This window comes from Dreissena polymorpha, chromosome 4, assembly GCF_020536995.1.
Source record: "Dreissena polymorpha isolate Duluth1 chromosome 4, UMN_Dpol_1.0, whole genome shotgun sequence".
In the NCBI taxonomy this organism is placed as follows: domain Eukaryota; kingdom Metazoa; phylum Mollusca; class Bivalvia; order Myida; family Dreissenidae; genus Dreissena; species Dreissena polymorpha.
Window position 1 is genome coordinate 8,179,553 of NC_068358.1, and position 20,327 is coordinate 8,199,879.

General features: G+C 37.4%; 1 protein-coding gene across 50 annotated transcripts in view; it reads left to right on the top strand.

Annotated features, from left to right (window-relative positions):
• The first annotated feature begins 7,155 nt into the window (after nucleotides 1-7,155).
• The window catches only part of LOC127875973 (protein O-GlcNAcase-like), a 61,201-nt gene continuing 48,029 nt past the window's right edge, over nucleotides 7,156-20,327 (top strand). For all 50 annotated transcript variants that reach the window (XR_008047536.1, XR_008047537.1, XR_008047539.1 and 47 more), the window contains exon 1: nucleotides 7,156-7,389. Coding sequence is in view for 1 of the 50 variants with exons in the window: in XM_052420757.1 (XP_052276717.1) it covers nucleotides 7,323-7,389 (67 nt within the window). In the remaining 49 variants the exon portion in view is untranslated. The remainder of the gene's footprint in view (nucleotides 7,390-20,327) is intronic.

The following is a 20,327-nucleotide window of genomic DNA, read 5'->3' on the forward strand; positions in this document are numbered from 1 at the left end:
GAAACTGTCCGTCATACGCTCCGATTTCAACAAAAAACCCATTTCTTTTCGACCCAAAGTGGTTGCTTAGGTACTTGTCTTGCCCATACTGCGAAAAAGAATTTTTGTTACGAAGATCTGGGTGCAAATTATAACTGCCGTTTCCATGAATCAGTACCTTCCGAATGCGATCGCTGACTGTACCTGTGTGATCGCTGACTGTCTCTGGGTGATCGCTCACTGTACCTGCGAGATCGCTTATTGTCCCCGCGGATATCGCTGTTTTGTCAGAAGATACCTTCTCATCTGCCTGCCAGCCGAGTTTGTCCGATTTCGGTATTGGGTTTGTTGAGCTATACACACTGTCTGTTTTAATCCGCAACACCATCGCCACGACCGAAAAGAGAAATGCACAAGTACAGAATCCCACAATAAACGGCTTCAAGTTGGTGCGCAACGTTTTCGCAAGCATTTTGAATTAATCAACACCTTCAATGGCGTGTACTCCAGTCGGCAAGTATAACACACAATGAACGTTTATTTAAAGAAGAAAGTCGATACTCGTCATATACAATCGCCGCGCAGAGATTTGACTGGATCCAGTATAAAATTGCATGCGCACATTCATTAATCCAATACCTCGTTAAAGTAGATACAAAGATAAAAAAGGCAAAATAAATTATTAATAGCTGACTTACACTTTTCGACTAACACTTTACATTTAATCTATAAAATAAAACATAGTCTAGTTTACCATCACTGTGTTGAGTGGAATGATAGGAAAACAATATTTGATCAATCCTGGTGTATAAAATGTGTTTTGAGCATATTAATTATGCTGTGTGGCCAATGATCAATGATGTTATTGGTCAAGGTAAATACAACATCTATGCATGCATGGAAGAGAGCACACACAATGGACTGTTGGGAGTTTTGACGAACATTATGGATACAGCGGGGGCGCAAACATTCGATGGCCAATAGTAAATAACTCATTTAATAGATCTATATTTAACAACTTTGTAGACGCAAGGAAACGCTTCTCTGTTAAAGTGATATGATGGGCATCTAACAGTATATAACCGTGGTTTATTGTTGGTGTTTTAACTTCATATACACTTATATTTGTTAATGCAGCATCAACATACTAAACAATATCCCGGAAAGACAAAAATAATCCATTTGAATATCAACCGTACTTTCGTTTTGACAACTGACGACAGAAATGATTCGATGTACGACGTGAGTCTAAATGTAGTTTTCATGCAGATTCGTTCATACGACACAAAGACACAATTTTGTTTTACGGATCATTTCGGCTTAGAGGACTGTGTGAGTCATGTAAAATATCGAAAATAATATATATTTTTATAAACAACCGGTAGCAAGATGAGTTGTAGATAATTGGTCAGTTACCACATTTTAACTAATTATTTTGACCTGTTAATTCTTTTCAGCTTAATTCAACAGTGAACAATGCCCATAATATCACTTTAAAGGTTTATGAACACCCACATGGGTATCAACTTGACTGTGATCCATTGTTTTATACAAAAGGACAAGGTCGTCGTGAGGCGCAGACGGATTTTTAACTCGTCTGAAACATTAGTTATTTTAGCACGAAAATCAACATATATGATATTCGATTTGTGACATTAATGTTTTTTTTAGGTATCACTTTGTATTTCATGTCAAACATTCTTGGCATTTTTTTTTCATTAGCATGTCCGTGTTTTGGCGATATTCGCGCCCCAATTCGCCTGCCTTAACGATATGTGATCGCGGGTACTCGGACGGTTTCACATACTCTGCCGGTTTCCAGCCAGATGGGTTTTTAACTCTTACTGCGTCCCCTGGCTGAAGATTGTCCTTGCTCTTCGCGTGTTGGTCGTAGTAGAATTTTTGCTTTTCACGAAATTCTAACAACTTCGGTGCGACATTTTCACTGGTTGTTTCGGGTTGTCGCAATGTTTGTTTCATAGGTATAAGTGTTTTTGCGCGTCGACCCATCAAACGTTGCATTGGTGATCCGATGTTATCGCGTGGTGTGTTTATAAGTTCTAACAGGGCTAAGTAGATGTCGTCTCCTGTTTCGCTACACTTTTTAATTAGATTTTTCACGTTTTGAACAGCCTTTTCGGCCAGGCCGTTTGTTTGTTGGTGCAAAGGCGATGAAGTTATATGGGTGATGCCATATTTTACGACGAATTCTCGGAATTCAGCACTGGTTAACTGTGGACCGTTGTCCGAGATGATTGATTCCATGATTCCATAACGAGCCACGTTTTGCTTGATGTGTTTTAAGATGGTGCTCGTTCGAGTGTCCCTTTGCAATGGTGCTACTTCAATGAAGTTGGAGAAGTAGTCTACAATGATTAGGTAATGATAACCCTCTGGTTCGCATAAGTCCATTCCAACTTTGCTCCAGGGTAGCTCAGGTACTGGTTGGATGATCATTGGCTACTTTTGGCTCATTTTGCGATGCATTAAACACGCACTACACTTGCCAACAAGATCTTCAATTTGTTTGTTCATGCCGGGCCAAAATACAAACACTCTCGCCCTCTTTTTACAGTTCACTACCCCTAAATGCGACGTATGTATCGCTTTCAACGTTTCTGTTCTCATTTCTTTCGGGATACACACGCGTTCCCCTCGGTACAGAACTTCATTGAAGATTGATATTTCATCGTGGTAATCCCAAAATGGAACGGCTTCCACGGGCACTTCGCACTTCGTTTCTGGCCATCCTCGAATGATTACCTTGGCCAGTACTTGGAATTGTTCATCCGCTTGTGTTGCACGTGCAATTTTGTCATGGTTTGAACACGACAGCGTGTCGAGCTTCAAAACCATCAACTCTTCATCGATAGTTTTCTCATCTTGATTTTTTAACGGTAATCTGCTGAGACAGTCCCATGTCCTTGCCGCTTTTGTGCACGAGGTTGAAGTCATACGGTTGAAGCTTCAGAATCATTCGTTGAATCCTTTGCGGAGCTTTATGTATTTCTTTCTTTAGAATCGACTCCAACGGTTTGTGATCAGATTCCACTAGGAAAGTATCTCGGCCATATAGCAGTTTGTGGAATTTTTCACAGCCATATACAACGGCTAGCATTTCTTTTTCTACCTGAGCGTACCGTTGCTCTGTCGGTTTGAGCGCACGTGACGCATATGCCACAACACGGTCCTGTTGGATTATCGCGGCTCCCAGGCCTCTCATTGATGCGTCTACTGTGAGTGTTACGGGTTTTTTCAAGTCGTAGTACTGGAGTACTTTTGTTGACACAAGAGCTTCTTTTATTTTATTGAACGCGCGCTTCGCTTCGTCACCCCAGCTCCACGTTTCTAGCCTTTTCATATCGCGCAGTGGTGCATTCAACTCACTGAGATTTGGGATGAACTTAGACACGTACGACAACATGCCTAACACAGTTTCCAGCTCACTGAAGCTTTCTGGCTCTCTCATGTCTGCTATCGCCTTCGCTCTTTGATCTGTTGGTTTAATTCCGTCTCCAGCCAGTTTGTGACCTACATAGTCCACTCCCGGCTTGGCAAACATACACTTTTTCTTATTCATCTTCAGGTTAATTGAACGTGCCTTTTGAAGCACCGTTTCCAAACGCCTGTTATGTGCTTCGAGTGTTCTACCATGAATCAAAATGTCGTCAACAATTATTTCTACCCCGTCAATGTTACCAAAGTTCTGTTCCATGGACCGTTGGAACACTTCACTCGAACACTTCACGCCCATCGGCATCCGCAGGTATCGGTACCTGCCGAACGGAGTATTAAATGCTGTGAGCTTTGAGCTCTCTTCAGTTAATTTTATTTGGTAATAACCCATATTCGCGTCTAGCGTTGTAAAGTATTTACTCCCATTCAATCTTGTGGCCACATCATCAAAACTGTTCATTGGATAATGTTCTCTTCGGATTGCGCGGTTTAAATATGTGGGGTCATTCGCACTCTTCTTCACACTTTTTCTTTCTTACGCACACCAAATTACTGACCCAGTGCGTAGGTTCTGTTACTTTAGCAATAATGTTGCATTTCTCCAAGTGTTTCAGTTCAGCTTGCAATTGTTCACGAATCGCGACTGGCATCGGTCGTGGTGCATGAACTACTGGTTCTATTGACTTATCGATTTTAATCTCGTACTCGCCCGGTATACACCCAATCTCTTCCCCTCACTATATTTCTCAATGATATATTCTGTTTCAAGTCTTGCGGTGTGTATTCTCATGATCAGCCCAAAATCAACTGAATCATCCCTTCCAAGCAAGTGTATGCCTCTTGGAGTGTTCATAATCTGGAAATTAACCGAACGCTTGATATTTTTATGCTCGCAAAGCAATGTAATCATTCCTAGCGCCTTCACTGCTGGCCCATTGATACCGCTAATAATAACATCACTCCTTGTGTTTGGCGCGACGTTTTCAAATAGCTTCGCTGTTCCATATGACATGACACTGCACATTGCGCCACTGTCGATTTCATATTTCACCGTTTTACACCCTATTTTCAAGTTAGCGAACCATTCATGATTATCTTCACTCGATGTCGCGATAAATACGTCGTTCACATCCGCAAGTTCAAACTGGTTAAACATTTCCTCGACCTGGTCTTCCTGGGCTTCTGTGTAATTGACACATCGTTGACCTCCACGGCCCCGATATCCACGGTGGATTCCCCGATCACTTCCGCGATGACGCGGTCTACGTCCAAAGCCACGTGCCCCTCTGTGTGATATCCCCTTTTGTTGATGCGATGCCCCACCGACTGCAGGGCATAATTTGGATGCCTTGAAATGGCCAAACTCACCGCAATTGTCACACTGTTTTTGATAGGCGTGACATTTCCTTATTTCATGCTTTCTGCAGCACTTGGCACAGTATTTTTGTTGCTTGTGAGGGTTTTGATGCGTTCTAGCCATGCTTACATGAGGGCTTTCGCCCAGTGATTTGATGTGAGATGTGGTCAATTCTATTTGCCTACAAACCTGCACGACACGTTCGATGGTAAATTGTGTAACTGGTATCTCTATTAGCTTTTCACTACACTTTGTGTCATTCACACCATTAATGATCATGCCACATATTAACCCTTTTTTTTGTTCCCCATATTGACAGTGTTCGGCCTTTCTTTTCAATTCTGAAATGTAATCCACTATTAACAGGTTACCACGCTTTGTGTTGAGGAACTCTTGTCTTTTAATGTTACGGTAATTATGCACTCTGAAATGTCTGTCGAATTTTGTGAAAACCGTTTCTAGATTGTATTTATCATCGGCTGGCGCTGCCGCGATTCCAGCATCCTGATTGGCAACAACTTCCGGCGCCCACGCGAACGAATCGTAAATTTTTACGCACTCTCGTCCCATGTTAGCAAGTAGGACACCAACCTTTCTTTTTCCAGGCTTGTCGTCCAGACCTAGCGCGTCCAAATGAATTATGAAGTCCCGTTTGTAGTTTTCCCAACTTGATGCACTTTCCGACGGGTTAAATTCCGGTAATGGCCTGAGTGTGTCTTAGAGTGGCATGTGGAGAATGGACCAACAAAGAATTGGATTTCGACTACGCTCAGTTTACGACGTTTGACTACACCAATCAACCTCCGGACCTGGAAACTAGCTCAGGACCTCCACCTGCAGGATATATGGCTGGCCAGCAAACATAGAGCACATCCTTTTTTATTGCAGAACAGCATTTCCGGCGGGAGATGGCTGCACGACAAGATCCTCATCGAGATTGCAGCCAGCCTTGATGTGGCACGAACGAAAAATCAACAAATGCAGACAGGGCCATACTTCGTTAATTTCGTCTGAGATGGAGGATCAGCACCTAGAAACAATATGTCTACATAATCAGGCATCCTAGTTTTGACAGCGAGAGACTAGGAACTGATGGTAGATCTGAAGAAGCAGCAGCTGTGATTCCCACTAGACGCCGCCATCACCACTTTCCGTCCTGACGTGCTATTGTTGTCAATAGCAACGAAGATTCTTCGTCGAAGAAGCTTGTTCTTCTGGAACTGACTGCCGTGGGAAGAACGAATCGAGGAAGCACACGAAAAAAAGAATGCCAAATACCAGCCGTCACTTGATGAGTGCCAACATCAAGGATAGAAGACCGGAAACCTCAAGTGACTGCATCTGAAGAAGAGACTGATGCATTTACCTAATCCATTGTTTATAGGTAATCACTAAATATTCAAAGTCAAAATTAAATCCTTTAAAACATGTCTGATTGAACCCTTGTGTTGTCATTTAGTCTGTTTTTTTTCACACAGAATACTCCAGAATAATGTAATAACTAGGGTATACTGTCAACAGAAAAAAAGGTTTCCCGCGAAAAAGAAAACTGCTTGTAAACACTAGTTTAACTCTATTAGGATATCAAATAAGTGAAAACCTTGCTACCCACCAAAGTAATGTAAAACATTTCTATTTAACTTACAAACATTATGAAAACTTGGGACATCTTTAATAATTGAGTGCATTTGGTAGTTTTTTTAAAAAACATTGTTACATGTATGATAGATCCATTTTTCTATCGAGAATTAAACGCACCTCAGAATATTAAATGATAGTCGAAGCAATATGAAAATTGATAGGTATTTTTCCCTACTCATTTTTCAAATAAATAGAAAATTCCAGTTTAAATTGTGAGACATAATTGTTCTATTAAATTTGAAGTGGGGTCCATTACTGTATCGTGCTGTTTAAAAGAGTTGCTGGTGACCGTTGAAAATACCCTATATACATGATGTAGGCCTACAGAACATGCCCAGTAACGTAAACAAACTTTAGCATGTTAACACTTGGTATTTAAAAAAAAACTTGTGTTGGTCAAATATTTGTTTTGAACTACCGACATTACTTTAATGTACTTTTCTTTTCATTTTATGATAATTAATCAATAGGAGCCTTACACCGTTGAAAATACCGCCACACCAGGATAACTAACCTTTAGCCGTCTCCATGAATGTTAAAATCTATAGTATTCATTGTATAAAAAATAAAAATAAAATTGTTTTCCTTTTTATATCAACATACTTTAACACGAATAATAGTGAAAGGGCGAATCATCATTAAATAAGGGGGTATAGGTATGAAATTATGCGCGAGTCTTTAAAAGAGCGAACCGTGAAATGAACGAGTCGTTATACCTAACCGGTTAAAGCCCGTTCGATGTTTTCACTACTGAGAGATACGAGGAGAGATTTGAGACAAGTCATAACAAAAATATGCGCTAAATTGTATGTTATTACCTCCATTCTTGTGAAAGTGCCAGCAGTAGAGGAAAAGCAAGTCTTTTATCAGTATTGACTATTAACTTTAAATGACGGGATCGACAGAGATTCTGGATAACCAACCCCGTGGAAAATTTGTCTGCGGTGTTGTTGAAGGTAAACATATTCAAAATGGCCGCTGACATTTTGCTCCCGTGGTTTACCAAATGTCGTTTGTACAACCTGAATTTCAACATTATAGTATGCAATCTCTTTATCGAAACTAAAACTTTAAATCTCAAATACAAGCATGAAAACCGATGCAAAAAGTAAGCCGCCACCACCTGTTAAGTTCTGGTTACTGTCAGTGTCAGTTTAGTTAGTCATAACTTGAGTCAAATGTCGCTTAATTTATTGTCTGACATTTCTGGACCTAAAGTAAACCTTTTAGCAAACTCTACAAGTATTTGACTGTTTATTGAGAGAAAAAAAATATATGACATGTATCCAGAGCTACAGATAAGCTTTTCGGGGTAATCGGGTAATACCCTTCAAAATAAGAATAAATTGGGTAATCAGCGTTTTTTTTCCTTCTTAAACTAGTACCGGGGAACGGTACCTTTCCCAAAGCCTACCGGAGGCTTCCCAATTTTAGCACCGGACCTTTCCCAATCTCGATATCTACCGTTCCGAACGATTTTAGGTGCCGTTCCCAATAGCCAGTGCCTTTTATTTTCGCTGGAAATATCTTTTGATATTGTCGAGCCTTTCATTTTCGGCCATTTATTTTCGCCAGACATTGTTGCGTAGAAAGTAAACAAAACTTTTCAAATGGGGCGCAACTCTAACCGCTGTGTAAAATGTGAATGGATTACATAACCGCGACGAGTGATCGATATTTCCCGTGAAAGAATTCCATCGCTAAGACCAGTCTTCCTTACATCAATAAACTTTCTCAACACTAATTTTTCGTTGACATTAAAAAAAAACGTAACCGTATTGAGTTAAATGCGCATATTACTTCTATGTATAGTTTTTTAAATGTTAAATCTGGACAGTAACTATTCGGATACGGATATAAACAAATAAAAGTTTAACATAAAATTAAAAATAATGAGACATGGGTGTAAAATCCTATACCGTAAATCTACGAATATAATACGCACTTTTTTACCTGCCGATTTTTTCTTCAAGTAGGGGGTGCGTATAATATACGAGTTTAGAGCAGAACACAATTTTTCCTGTGCAAATTTTCAACTTAATCGCTGTTATTCGCTTCGCGGCAGCCATTTTGAACTACACCATTACATCAAAGGGGTGCAACAGGGCTCACGCTGTCGTTCGCCATTTGAGTTATTTGCAAAAATATTGAGAATTTGGCTTAATAAAAATCTTATTTGTAAAATATGTGAAAATCTAGTAAAATTTCATTGAAAACATCCGCCATTTATATCGGACTGGTTTTCTATATTTGTCTCTTTGTTTTAATGAAAGTGTTCGCAATTCGAACAGTAAACAAAACCCGGTCTGTGCCCGATTATGAGACATCGCTTGACCTTATTGTTATTGGAGTGCGCATGGTAGCTGGCCAATCAACATTGAGCTCGCTGACACATTAAATGACATCGTCGAATGAAACGTGAGCACGGGAGGAGCTATCGGATAATATTGGGTTATCCATGCGCAGACACTGTATACTTTGAATACACAGTTAATATTGTCGTCTGCCTACAAAAAAGCGACTGGACGCTAAGTCGTATAAAGAGATTAGCAAATGAAAAAAAACAATACCTGTAAATAAATATTTCTTAGCTGACCACTATTTATCTTTCTACCGCATATTTACCATATCTGAAGTAAAGAGTGGTAATTAAATAATTAGTTTTATGATGCTAATAGAGTCTATTACACCTGTCTGCCGATTGCCGAATTAAATTGAAAGGTGATAATTAATTAATTTGTTTTTTACTCCCAAACTAGCCTTAATGACAGCAGGGTAATTTAATTAACTAGATCATGAAAAACACGAGCGGTTTAATTGTATTTTAAGTTATATTAAAGTATTAAGTTTGTAACTCGAAAAAAGAAAAAGTAATTCATCTAGACAACTATAAAAACGGAAGTAACCATTTTGTCTTCTTATTACTTTATTATTATTATAATTATTATCGTCCCGAATATTGTCAAATTGAATTAAATGTGAAAACAAAAAACAGCGTCTCTGCTTCTTTTTTTTTGTAATTATGACTGCTTGATCCGGATGTCAGCAAGGGGCCCAAGTGTTATCGGTAACAATCAATGGTAATATAAACAAAAGACAGAGATATTTATTATGCAACTGTCATAACAACAGCACTATAACACATCCCGATCAATATACCGGGGTAACAGATAGTTGACAACACCAAATTGATTTGCTATTTTCACAGCACAAAAATAAATTGACACATTTTTCGGAAATGGCCGATTTCGGACACTGATTTTTTTAGTGCGTATTTTACTCGGATTTTCAATTTTTACCGATAAATTTTGACCAAACTCGGGGGTGCGTATTATGCACGAGGGCGTATTATATTCGTGGATTTACGGTAGTTATTTACAACATATACATAAGCATTTAATGGCAGATGATCTTAATATCTTATTTGATGATTTGAAAAAATATCAAAACAAAATATAAGAATTACCTTTGAAAATTATTGTTAAAGCATTCCACTCTAAAAACTCATTTTGGTTACGTGTGACTATTCTCACTGTCTATTGTTAAAAGATGTCAAACCAGTACAAGATCCATTGTTGTTGTTTTTGTTTAGTTTTTAAGTTTTAATTTAACTCACATGAAACATTGCAGGGCTTGTAAGACTTTTAAGGGCTAAAACAAATTTATTAATATTATTTTTTTATGCAACCTCAGTGCTTATGCCTATCACTGGAAGATATTTTTTTCCAATTGACGGGCACATCCTAACTGAAGTGGCAATAACACAATTTTCACATGACATGATACAATAGTCAAAATATCATAACCGTACTGTAGTTTTTCTGTCAAAACCTAGAGTTTACAATGCTTTGTGATGCAGAATATAGCGCCTAATGAGAGATTACATGCATTTTAAAGGTTCCCAATTCATCAATTTTGCGACTCGAATTTTTCCCAATTCATTGATTTCGCGACTCCTTTTTTTTCCCAATTTGAAGATTTCACGACTCAAAAAATTCCCAAACAGGTACCTTTCCCCTTTGGGGAAAAAAAATGCTGGTAATGGAAAACGTGATTGGGTATCCAAAAGTATGATCGGTCCATACAATCACCTAAAAGCATCGAAGAGCACCGAATAGCAGCGAAAAGCACTCAATTTCTCTCTATATATGCAATATATCGTTTCTAGTGTGTGTTAACGGGTTTAATCAGTTAAAAATGGTTATATCAGTGTATGTCTATACTACATTGTGCCCAAAATGGTAAATATCGGCAATATACCGACCGAAAAGCACTTCATGTGAAGACCGAAAAGCACTCAATTTCTCTCTCTATATATGAAAAATTGCGTGTCTATTGTGTGTAAACAGATTAAATTAGTTATAAATGGTTATAATTCATGCATATTTATACTACCTTGTGTTAATTATGAGGTATTAATGTCCAAAATAGGATAAATATCCGCAATATACCGACCGAAAAGCACTTCATGTGAATACAGAAAAGCACTCAATTTCTCTCTATATATATGCAATATATCGTTTCTAGTGTGTGTTAACGGGTTTAATCAGTTATAAATGGTTATATCAGTGTATGTCTATACTACATTGTGCCCAAAATGGTAAATATCGGAAATATACTGACCGAAAAGCACTTCATGTGAAGACCGAAAAGCACTCAATTTCTCTCTATATATATGAAAAATTGCTTGTCTATTGTGTGTAAACAGATTAAATTAGTTATAAATGGTTATATTTCATGCATATTTATACTACCAGGGCCCTCACACTACTTTGGTGGAAGGGGTTCCCAGCCCTTAGGAGGGGGAATTTTCGCAGCGTTTACCTTTTTGGGGGATTTTTTTACTTACTCTCTCATTATTTCATTTGTACATGTTTGCACTATATTCATTGCATTTTTCATAATTTAGTATGTTTGAAAAGATTAAATTAAAATAGAATTGAGATATAATAATCATGAGACACATCTTTCAATTAAAAAAAAAATTTTTTTTTAGGGAGGAATTTTTCCCCCAAAATGGGGGAAAAAGTATACTTTTCAGGTGGGGGACTGCTGCCGAAATTCGGCGGCAGATTTGATAGATTGAGGGCCCTGACTACCTTGTGTTTATTATGAGGTATTAATGCCCAAAATTGGATACATATCGGCAATATACCGACCGAAAAGCACTTCATGTGAAGACCGAAAAGCACTCAATTTCTCTCTATATATATGCAATATATCGTTTCTAGTGTGTGTTAACGGGTTGTATTAGTTATAAATGGTTCAATGAGTGTATGTCTATACTCAGGCCTTGACACTAACTTTTTTGACAGGGTACCCGGAGGGAACCCTACTTTCAACTTTTGGTTGCCCTCACCCGAACTAGGGTGCCCTCTTGTTTCAACACACTCGGCATAAGGGCAAATAAGTATAAGAAGCATACTAGTACATATTTGTATTTCCTATATTCAATTCTGTTTCCATTTAAAGCAGACCCATTAAAAGCTCATAACCTTGTCTTGTAAACGTTTAATATCATGTATTTCATCAATATCATGAGCATCGTCATCCTTGTCATAATCATCTTCAGCATAATCATCTTTAGCATTGTCCTTCGCCGCCAGAACTTAGCGTTTCGGAAGTTCTTATTATAAACTTTTAAGAAATAAAAGGTAATAACGCGCATTCAGGGGTTTCACTGGCCCAACAAAACTTGTTGCAACTTTTTTGCGCTGTGAAAACTGTTGATTATTCCAACCTTATTAATAAGAACAATCATTTAAAGAAACCTTACTACATTAATGTCATTGCCTATATTATCACTTTAAAAAGTATATTATTACATAAAAAACAATAAGTACCTTCATTAGTCATACCTTCATAAGTCTTAATAAGCTTTATTTGTATATAAATACCATTTTTGTCAACTTTATAAACAACACAGATAACCAAAATAATATAACAATATTAACTTTAATGTATTAAACAGTATACTGCCTAAATGTTTCAAAATTAATTATTTAAACATAGAATCACACCAATTTACATCATTCGAAAGGGAAAAAGAAATATAAAACATCAGAAAATAAATCATCTCACTTAATTTGTTAAACAGTTATATATGGCAGTGCCTTCCCCAGGAATTTGTTCAGGCGCCCCGGGCCGACCGGGGGTGGGTTGGGGAGGGGTGTGGTGCGTTATAACTCAAAGAAAAACAGCGTCAAAAGACGTCATTTGGTGCGCTATGACTCTTCAAAAAAATCCCCCAGTCATTTAAAAATATATATTTTTTATATTGTTTAATTGTTTTAAAACTTTTTCGCACAGATAGTAAAATCCCGACTCGAATGATTCCCCAATACATCCGTTTCAACCCGACTATTACTGTATACTTACTATGTTTCAAGTTTCTATTTAGTACCTGATAATCCCGTTTATTCCGTTTTTATCAATCTCTTTCTGGTAAATATTTACGACAAAAGCTTTCAATTATTTCTTTAACACAAACCTTGCCATTTTTTAAGTGACTATTTATAGATTTGATGAAATATTGCCTCTGAATATGCGTCAATCCCCTGACCTGTTGTGTGCTTGTTAAAACGCTCAATACACGCCATTTGTATGCAATAGACGCGACGTTGTACTAGTCAATATAAATTGCCGCCTAAGAGTCTTTTGATGATTTTTGCTTTGGCAGATTCTGAACGCGAATTATTTCAGCTAACGTTGTACATGCTGCATAATTTTCACGCTCTTTTTAATTGAGAAAAAAGATTCGACACAAAATAAATTTGCACTGCTAATTTGAAGCAAAAATATTTAACGTTGCGGTAACATTTACATTCGGAAGTGTGTTTCGGATTAAAAACGCATTAACATCGACTTACGGTAATGGGTTTCGGATTACAAATTTAATTATTCCCATTTGAGATTTCAACAATTATTAACCGTTGCGTTATAAATTCAACGACAATTTGTTGACACACTTTACGAGTCGAATAAATGTTTTGACGGAATTATGCATGGAATTCACGTTGTCCACGAGGATCACGGCCGGTTGCCATCATCAGTCTTCTAACTATCGATTATCGGACGAAACATTTACAAGTGTGCGTAATTAATTCAACGAAAATTTGTTAAAGCGCATAACGTGTCGAATAAATGTCAGAAAAACGAGGTGAATCAGTTCTATAAATGGACATGTTGAAATATACATGTACTGGAATTAAATAAATTGTTATCACATAATTGTAACCGGGAGTCATTTGCACAACTTACTCGCTATAATAATTAATTGTTTACCACTTGCAATTAATTTCTCTTATTAATTATGAGTCATAGGTAACACTTGTTTACAGTAAAAAGGTGTGATGATGATGCCCGAAACCGTCTTTAATGTTCTGTACTGTACTAATTACCGGTTTTATATTACTCAAATGGTACAACTTCTTGCTAATCAAGCTGCGAAAAACTCTTACTTCATGCCCGACGTCAATCAAAAATAATGGTCGATAGTTAACCCCGCCCTCATAAGCATTCTCGTAACCGATTGGACGATGAACTTCACAGTTTGACGACTGGAAAGTTACCAGATACATCCTTGTCAGCATTTAAATGACCGTGTAATGTGGCTAGAATAATCGATACGCGCGTCATGCTATTCTCCTATCAGTGGATTATCCATTACCCCATGTGGTGTTTATGGCGATTACTTGTGAAAGTAGGTACCGAGTGCTCTTTTAAAACAGGGAATATTGATACACTGATAGGGAAACCTTGATTTTTTTGGACAATCTCCACTTTCTTTTACTGAAGAATACACTGATCGGAAAATTTGAAGCGCTTAAATGGCCTGTGGAAGACCCTGTATGGTCATTTGGACATGTCATACATCAGCTTCTGTTGTTAAAACGTTTTCTGTTAGTGGTGGATGATTTCCAGGATCAATTAAATTATAGTTTTTCACGCCTATTTCCTGACAGAAAGGCCCAGATAATTACCACCATCTATTCTAGTTGCCTGAAATAACATAAAGCTTTTTTTTTTTAAACTATCAACAACAAACAAACACATAAATGTCACTATCTTTAAATGTCCGAATTTTAACATATCCGAAATATACCACACCAAGTGAACGATATACTTTTTATTTCAGAAATTGTTGGTTTCTTAATCAAATTATATCCTTCCAAGGTCATTATAATAATGGAACTATTAAACAGAAATGCTCACAAATACCTGTAGAAAAAAGTGTATACCGGCATGTGTTTTTGTGGAGAAATTAAATGCTTTTGCCAGCCCGATCGCCTATGGTTTTGATTAAAGAAATAGCGGCCCTAATAATTATTATAATTACTGATTACAGTTTGTCCCAGTGTTATTTTTTTTTTTGGCTCAATATCATTAAGGAGCCATTAATAATCCGATAATAACCCCCATAAAACATGACAATAGCAGTAAAAACACCGTTTGTAACACTTACACGCTTCAGTGATTTCAATATACTCTCTGCACTGTAGGTCGCTTACATCGTCGAAAATCAATATTTACAACTGACAGAAGCTGGCCGCTAATGCTCAGTCGCGTGCTTTCGATTCGCAGTACATTTTCGGATAAGATTTTACAGATATTTTTTTATACGCCGCTCTTTAAATATTGGAGGCACTTTTAAAAATTCAAATGGTCAATCAAGACAAAGTGGTTCTATAAATTTAGGGTTCCCGGAGGACCACCCAGCTTGAAAGAACTGGTGGTCCTCGCCAAAATCTGGGGACCTCGGGTCCCCGAATTACCGTTAGTGTCGAGGCCTGTCTATTCTACATTGTGCCCAAAATGGTAAATATCGGCAATATACCGACCGAAAAGCACTCAATTTCTCTCTATATATATGAAAAATTGCGTGTCTATTGTGTGTAAACAGATTAAATTAGTTATAAATGGTTATATTACATGCATATTTATACTACCTTGTGTTTATTATGAGGTATTAATGCCCAAAATTGGATACATATCGGCAATATACTGACCGAAAATCACTTCATGTGAAGACCGAAAAGCACTCAATTTCTCTCTATATATATGAAAAATTGCGTGTCTATTGCGTGTAAACGGATTAAATTAGTTATAATATACCAACCGAAAGGCACTTCATGTGAAGACCGAAAAGCACTCAATTTCTCGCTATGTATATGAATATTTGCGTTTCTATTGTGTGTAAAAGCACTCCCGCGACAGCAGAGAATCACAGAAAAGCACTGAAGTTCTCTATATATACATGAAAGTTAACTATAAGGGCCGATTTTAATGGATTTAAAAGATGTACATATTTATTTAGTCAATAATGACTTCGTTAAATAATGATTTAAGTTTACATATAAAGCTCAATACTATTTTGTGGCCACCGAAAAGCACTCCCGCGACAGCACAGAATCACCGAAAAGCACTCAATTTCTCTATATATACATGAAACTAAGCTATAAGCGCCGTTTATGATGGATTGAAAAGATGTACATATTTATTTAGTCAATAATGACTTCGTTAAATATTGATTTAAGTTTAAAGATAAAGCACAAGCACTCAATTTCTCTCTATATTTAATATAGTCAATGATGACTTCGTTAAGTATTGATTTAATTTTAAAAATAAAGCACTATATATATGAGCCGCGTTCTGAGAAAAATTGGCTTAATGCATGTGCGTTAAGTGTTGTCCCAGATTAGCCTGTGCAGTTCACACAGCTAATCAGGGACGACACTTTTCGCCTAAACTTAATTTTCGGTGAGGAGTGACTTCCTTGAAACTAAAAATACCATAAAAGCGGAAAGTGTCGTCCCTGACTAGCCTGTGCAGACTGCGAAGGCTAATCTGGGATGACATTTTACGAACATGCATTAAGCCCCGTTTTCTCAGAACACGACTCATATATACATGAGGTAGTTTTCCAACATAATCAATATGTTGCCCAGCTCTTGCCTCATGGAGGCCACCTCTTGTAAGAGCCAAATTTTGAGAAAAAAAGGCGTTTTGTCGGAGATGTCGTGTACAAAGCACATGGGTTGCCTCATGAAACGCGGTTTCAACTGCTTTTACAAGAGCGCGGCGTTCGTCGTCACTGCCAATGACTAGGGAGTTAAGAGTCGAGCCGCATAATTTCATTTTCAGGGTATTAAAGAAGCGGCAGTACGACTCAAAGTCACTATTATCATGAATATAGATTGGACCTAAAGTTGCATTAGCAGGAATTGAACATGTTTCTACCTTTGTAACTTTAATATCATCACTGGGTGGAGAAACATCATTTACTAAAATTTTGTTTGCAGGAATCAATGTCACAAAATCGTTCGGTTCTAGGATGATTATCTCCGAGCGAGACATTTGAGACCACATTATTGTTATATCAGGTGACACGTCTTTACATCCCCTACCCACAACACGCCGTGTTAAGACTTCGGACGTATAGTCCGAGAACGGCTGAGGCGGATAGTACGACTTAATGCATTCTTTGATTACTGCGCTTACCACAAAGATTAGCTCGATGCATGACCAAATGTTCATAACTATAACATCATGCAACAAATTTGAAATATTCCTCCTTAAGTATTCTGTCATCGGCGAGGAACTGATCCGATTTGCAGTAACTATCGTTTTAAATAAGTTCAAGAGCAGATAACAATCTCAACAAAATATGTTGCTCTTCACTACCATTCAAACTTTTTGAAATATATCCGAACAGACAGTTGCCGTCACCGATTGTTTTTATAGGTGTGTAATGCCCTATCATTGCAGGATGAAATTTGTGCAGAATATTGATCGCCATCTTTTCTGCGTCTGAAGACCGGAACATAACATCCGTCTGCTTGAATCCCACATTATACGCATCTAATAGTTTCCTTTCGGACTTAGCAGCATCAATCCGTGAAAAGTCGGACGTCTTTAAAAGTCGGACAGTTGACAGTAAAACACATAATAAAATATACAATAACCGACTTGAAATCCCCAGTAACACGCATTTAGTGACACATAGCCATTCACTTTGAAAAATACATCTGCACAGTATGTGCATCGACACCGTTTACGAAAACACAAAACCAATGACGTGCCACACACAGGCTTATGACGATACGCATTGTTTCCAGAAAGGCGGGCAATTTGAATGCTAAGGTTCCTTCAGTGATTTTCATTGCGCAACGGCTATACGACTGTATATTCATTAAGATATTGATTGTTTTATTGTTTAAGGAGATGAAATTTAATAGTTTTATGAAGAATATCTGAAAATTTATTATGTATTTGACGAAATTAAAAGTGTCCGACATTTAACTACATATTTTGCATTGCAGTTAAAACTCGGACAAAAGCAAGGAAATAACAAACACACAAAAAACAAAGCCACTTTGCATAAAGTTATCAATCATGACTAATTATTGACAATAAATACTAAATACAGCAGTACAGTTCGTAAATGTTATAATGAAATAAACACCGACTGCCCGGCTATATCATTGGTTAGCACACTCGATTATCACTCAGGCGACCCAGGTTTGATACCCGCTCCCGGCGCATATGAGTTTGGTTGGTGGTCAACTGTTTTCCCCACAGCACAAGACCACCTCAATATTATAACCTCAGTAAATAGTTAAACATTGCATTTATAATTCAAATTTTGTTCAAATTTTTGTAAGTTTAAAATCTGATTAGGTAGTTGCGCGGAAGGACCTAATAAACCTCTTTTCACATCGGAATTACACAGACTCAATTTCATAGATGGACATATTTTAATTAAACCGAAATTTGAGCCTGTATTCCGTGCCCGTGTGGGTCCATCTCAACGATGTAATTTGGGATTTTACGCGAAGGATGAACATGTAGCTTTCATCCAGATATGTGCTCGTAATCATGGCATGCCTGTGCGCTTTGCAGATTAACATGACAAGTGTTATGTATTTTAAAATACATGTAGATTTATTAAACATACATAGTTTCAGATGTCCGTTTTGTCTTTTATTTTATTTCCATTTTTATTGCATTAATTTGATTTGTTGTAATCTCGAAAAGTCATCTTAGTAGGTAAGGAATCGCACAGTGTAAGCACGGTGTGCGATCTTACATAATTGCCAGTAATGAGGTTCAAGCCTGGGAGGGGTTAAGGTCGTACGCAGTCTTAAGTAAACAAATATTATTTTTTTATACACAAAGTTTTAAAATCATTTAAATTATCATTTTTACTTAGACAGCATCAAACGCAGCAAAATAAGGCAGTACTCAAATGAAGGAGGTTGCACCCTCCGTGAAAAGCTACGTAATTGATTGTTTTATGTAAAGTGCGCACATGTTGGTGAACACTTATTCGCACTAATAATTCTTCATTGAGATGATCAAAAACGTGGTTTTATTCATCATTATCGTCGCCATCACCATTGCTTTTCATATTTGGCTTGCAGCTATGGCGCGGAAGCATTAAATTGTACAGCACACGTAAAATACTGCTACATTCAAATTAATTCATTTTACTGTAAATAAATGAAGTTTGGTTCAATAACTGTTCCACAGTCCGAGATTTAACTACGCAAAAATAACTGTCCGAGTTTCGGCTACAGTGTGTCCGAGTTTCGACTTCTCTGTCCGAGTCATAGCGATTCGCATCAAGCAACATTTTCATAATGTAAATCGCGGTGTTTTCACATAACATCATCGATGTCACCAAAATTTGAAACTACGCTCATTTGACTTTATAAGGGGAGGTAATCCCCAAAACGACTCGTTGTACTTTCTATATAACAGGCCTGATAATTTTCCGGCCTGGGCCGGATTTCCGGTTTTTAAATTTGCTCAGAACCGATTTTGAGATTCACGCAAATCCGTTGAGAAATTTTGGAGGAGGGGGGGGGGGGCGAGCTACCTTTTTACGACAAGGGTTCTCGGAGATACCTTGGAAAATCTGGACCGGTAGCCGGTAAATATACCGCACCGATCAATGGCCGATAAACGCTTATGACGTCATGTTAGTTTTTTAGGCTTTCAAGTAACTCGGATATATGAAGAAAATTTTACGGAAAATTTTGAATTTTGGCGAACTAAAACGAGCAGCAGCAAATTGTATCTTCAATCGCATTACTTCTTCAGGTAAGTTTGTTTAAATTAATATTATCTATGTAGCAGGAAGAGTTTTGTTTCTGTCTTAGACAGAAACAAGCATCCATGACGAATATGCCTACATTAATTATTCAGAAATGACATGTCACGATCATTTAAAGTTTCATGATTGACTCGTGAAAGTTTGAATTGATAGTGCTATTATAGTTTTGAGAGCGTTTAATATTTGAAGAAATATAATATCAAGGCATGAATGTCATGGCTGCAGTCCCATCCTCTTCCCTTTCTCTGCCTTTTCCCTGCTTTGCTGGCCATGCACTTTGATGCTGATTGGGACTGGTCCTATTAAAACCATTTGCCCAGAAATTATGAGCCCAACAGCATCAAGTGTCACCGATAAAAACACAGATTAGAAGGGGAAGTCATGCCCAATTTTTCAATTTAATGGAAACTTTATAATTTGTAATGGATCCGTGATTTTTTTTGCATCTGCTTAGCATAGTTGCCACTGTCTGTGTATGCTCTGTAATATATGTTTACACCTCTTATTTACTTTCAATAATTTTAGTGGATATTTCATTCTTCTATAAATGTCTAGAAACAATGTATTTATTTGAAACTTTATTTTAAAGAAATTAGTGGATATTTTGTTTCTTAAAAAAATATCTGACTTAAGCAGACAATTCTAAACTTTTTAAATTACCACATCTGATGTTATAATATCATTCATAATAGTTTATGTATATTTGCCTTATTAAAAGCATCGGGCCAATCAGCAGTGAAGTATTTTGCCAGAGCAGATGTACTGTATAGTCCAGTC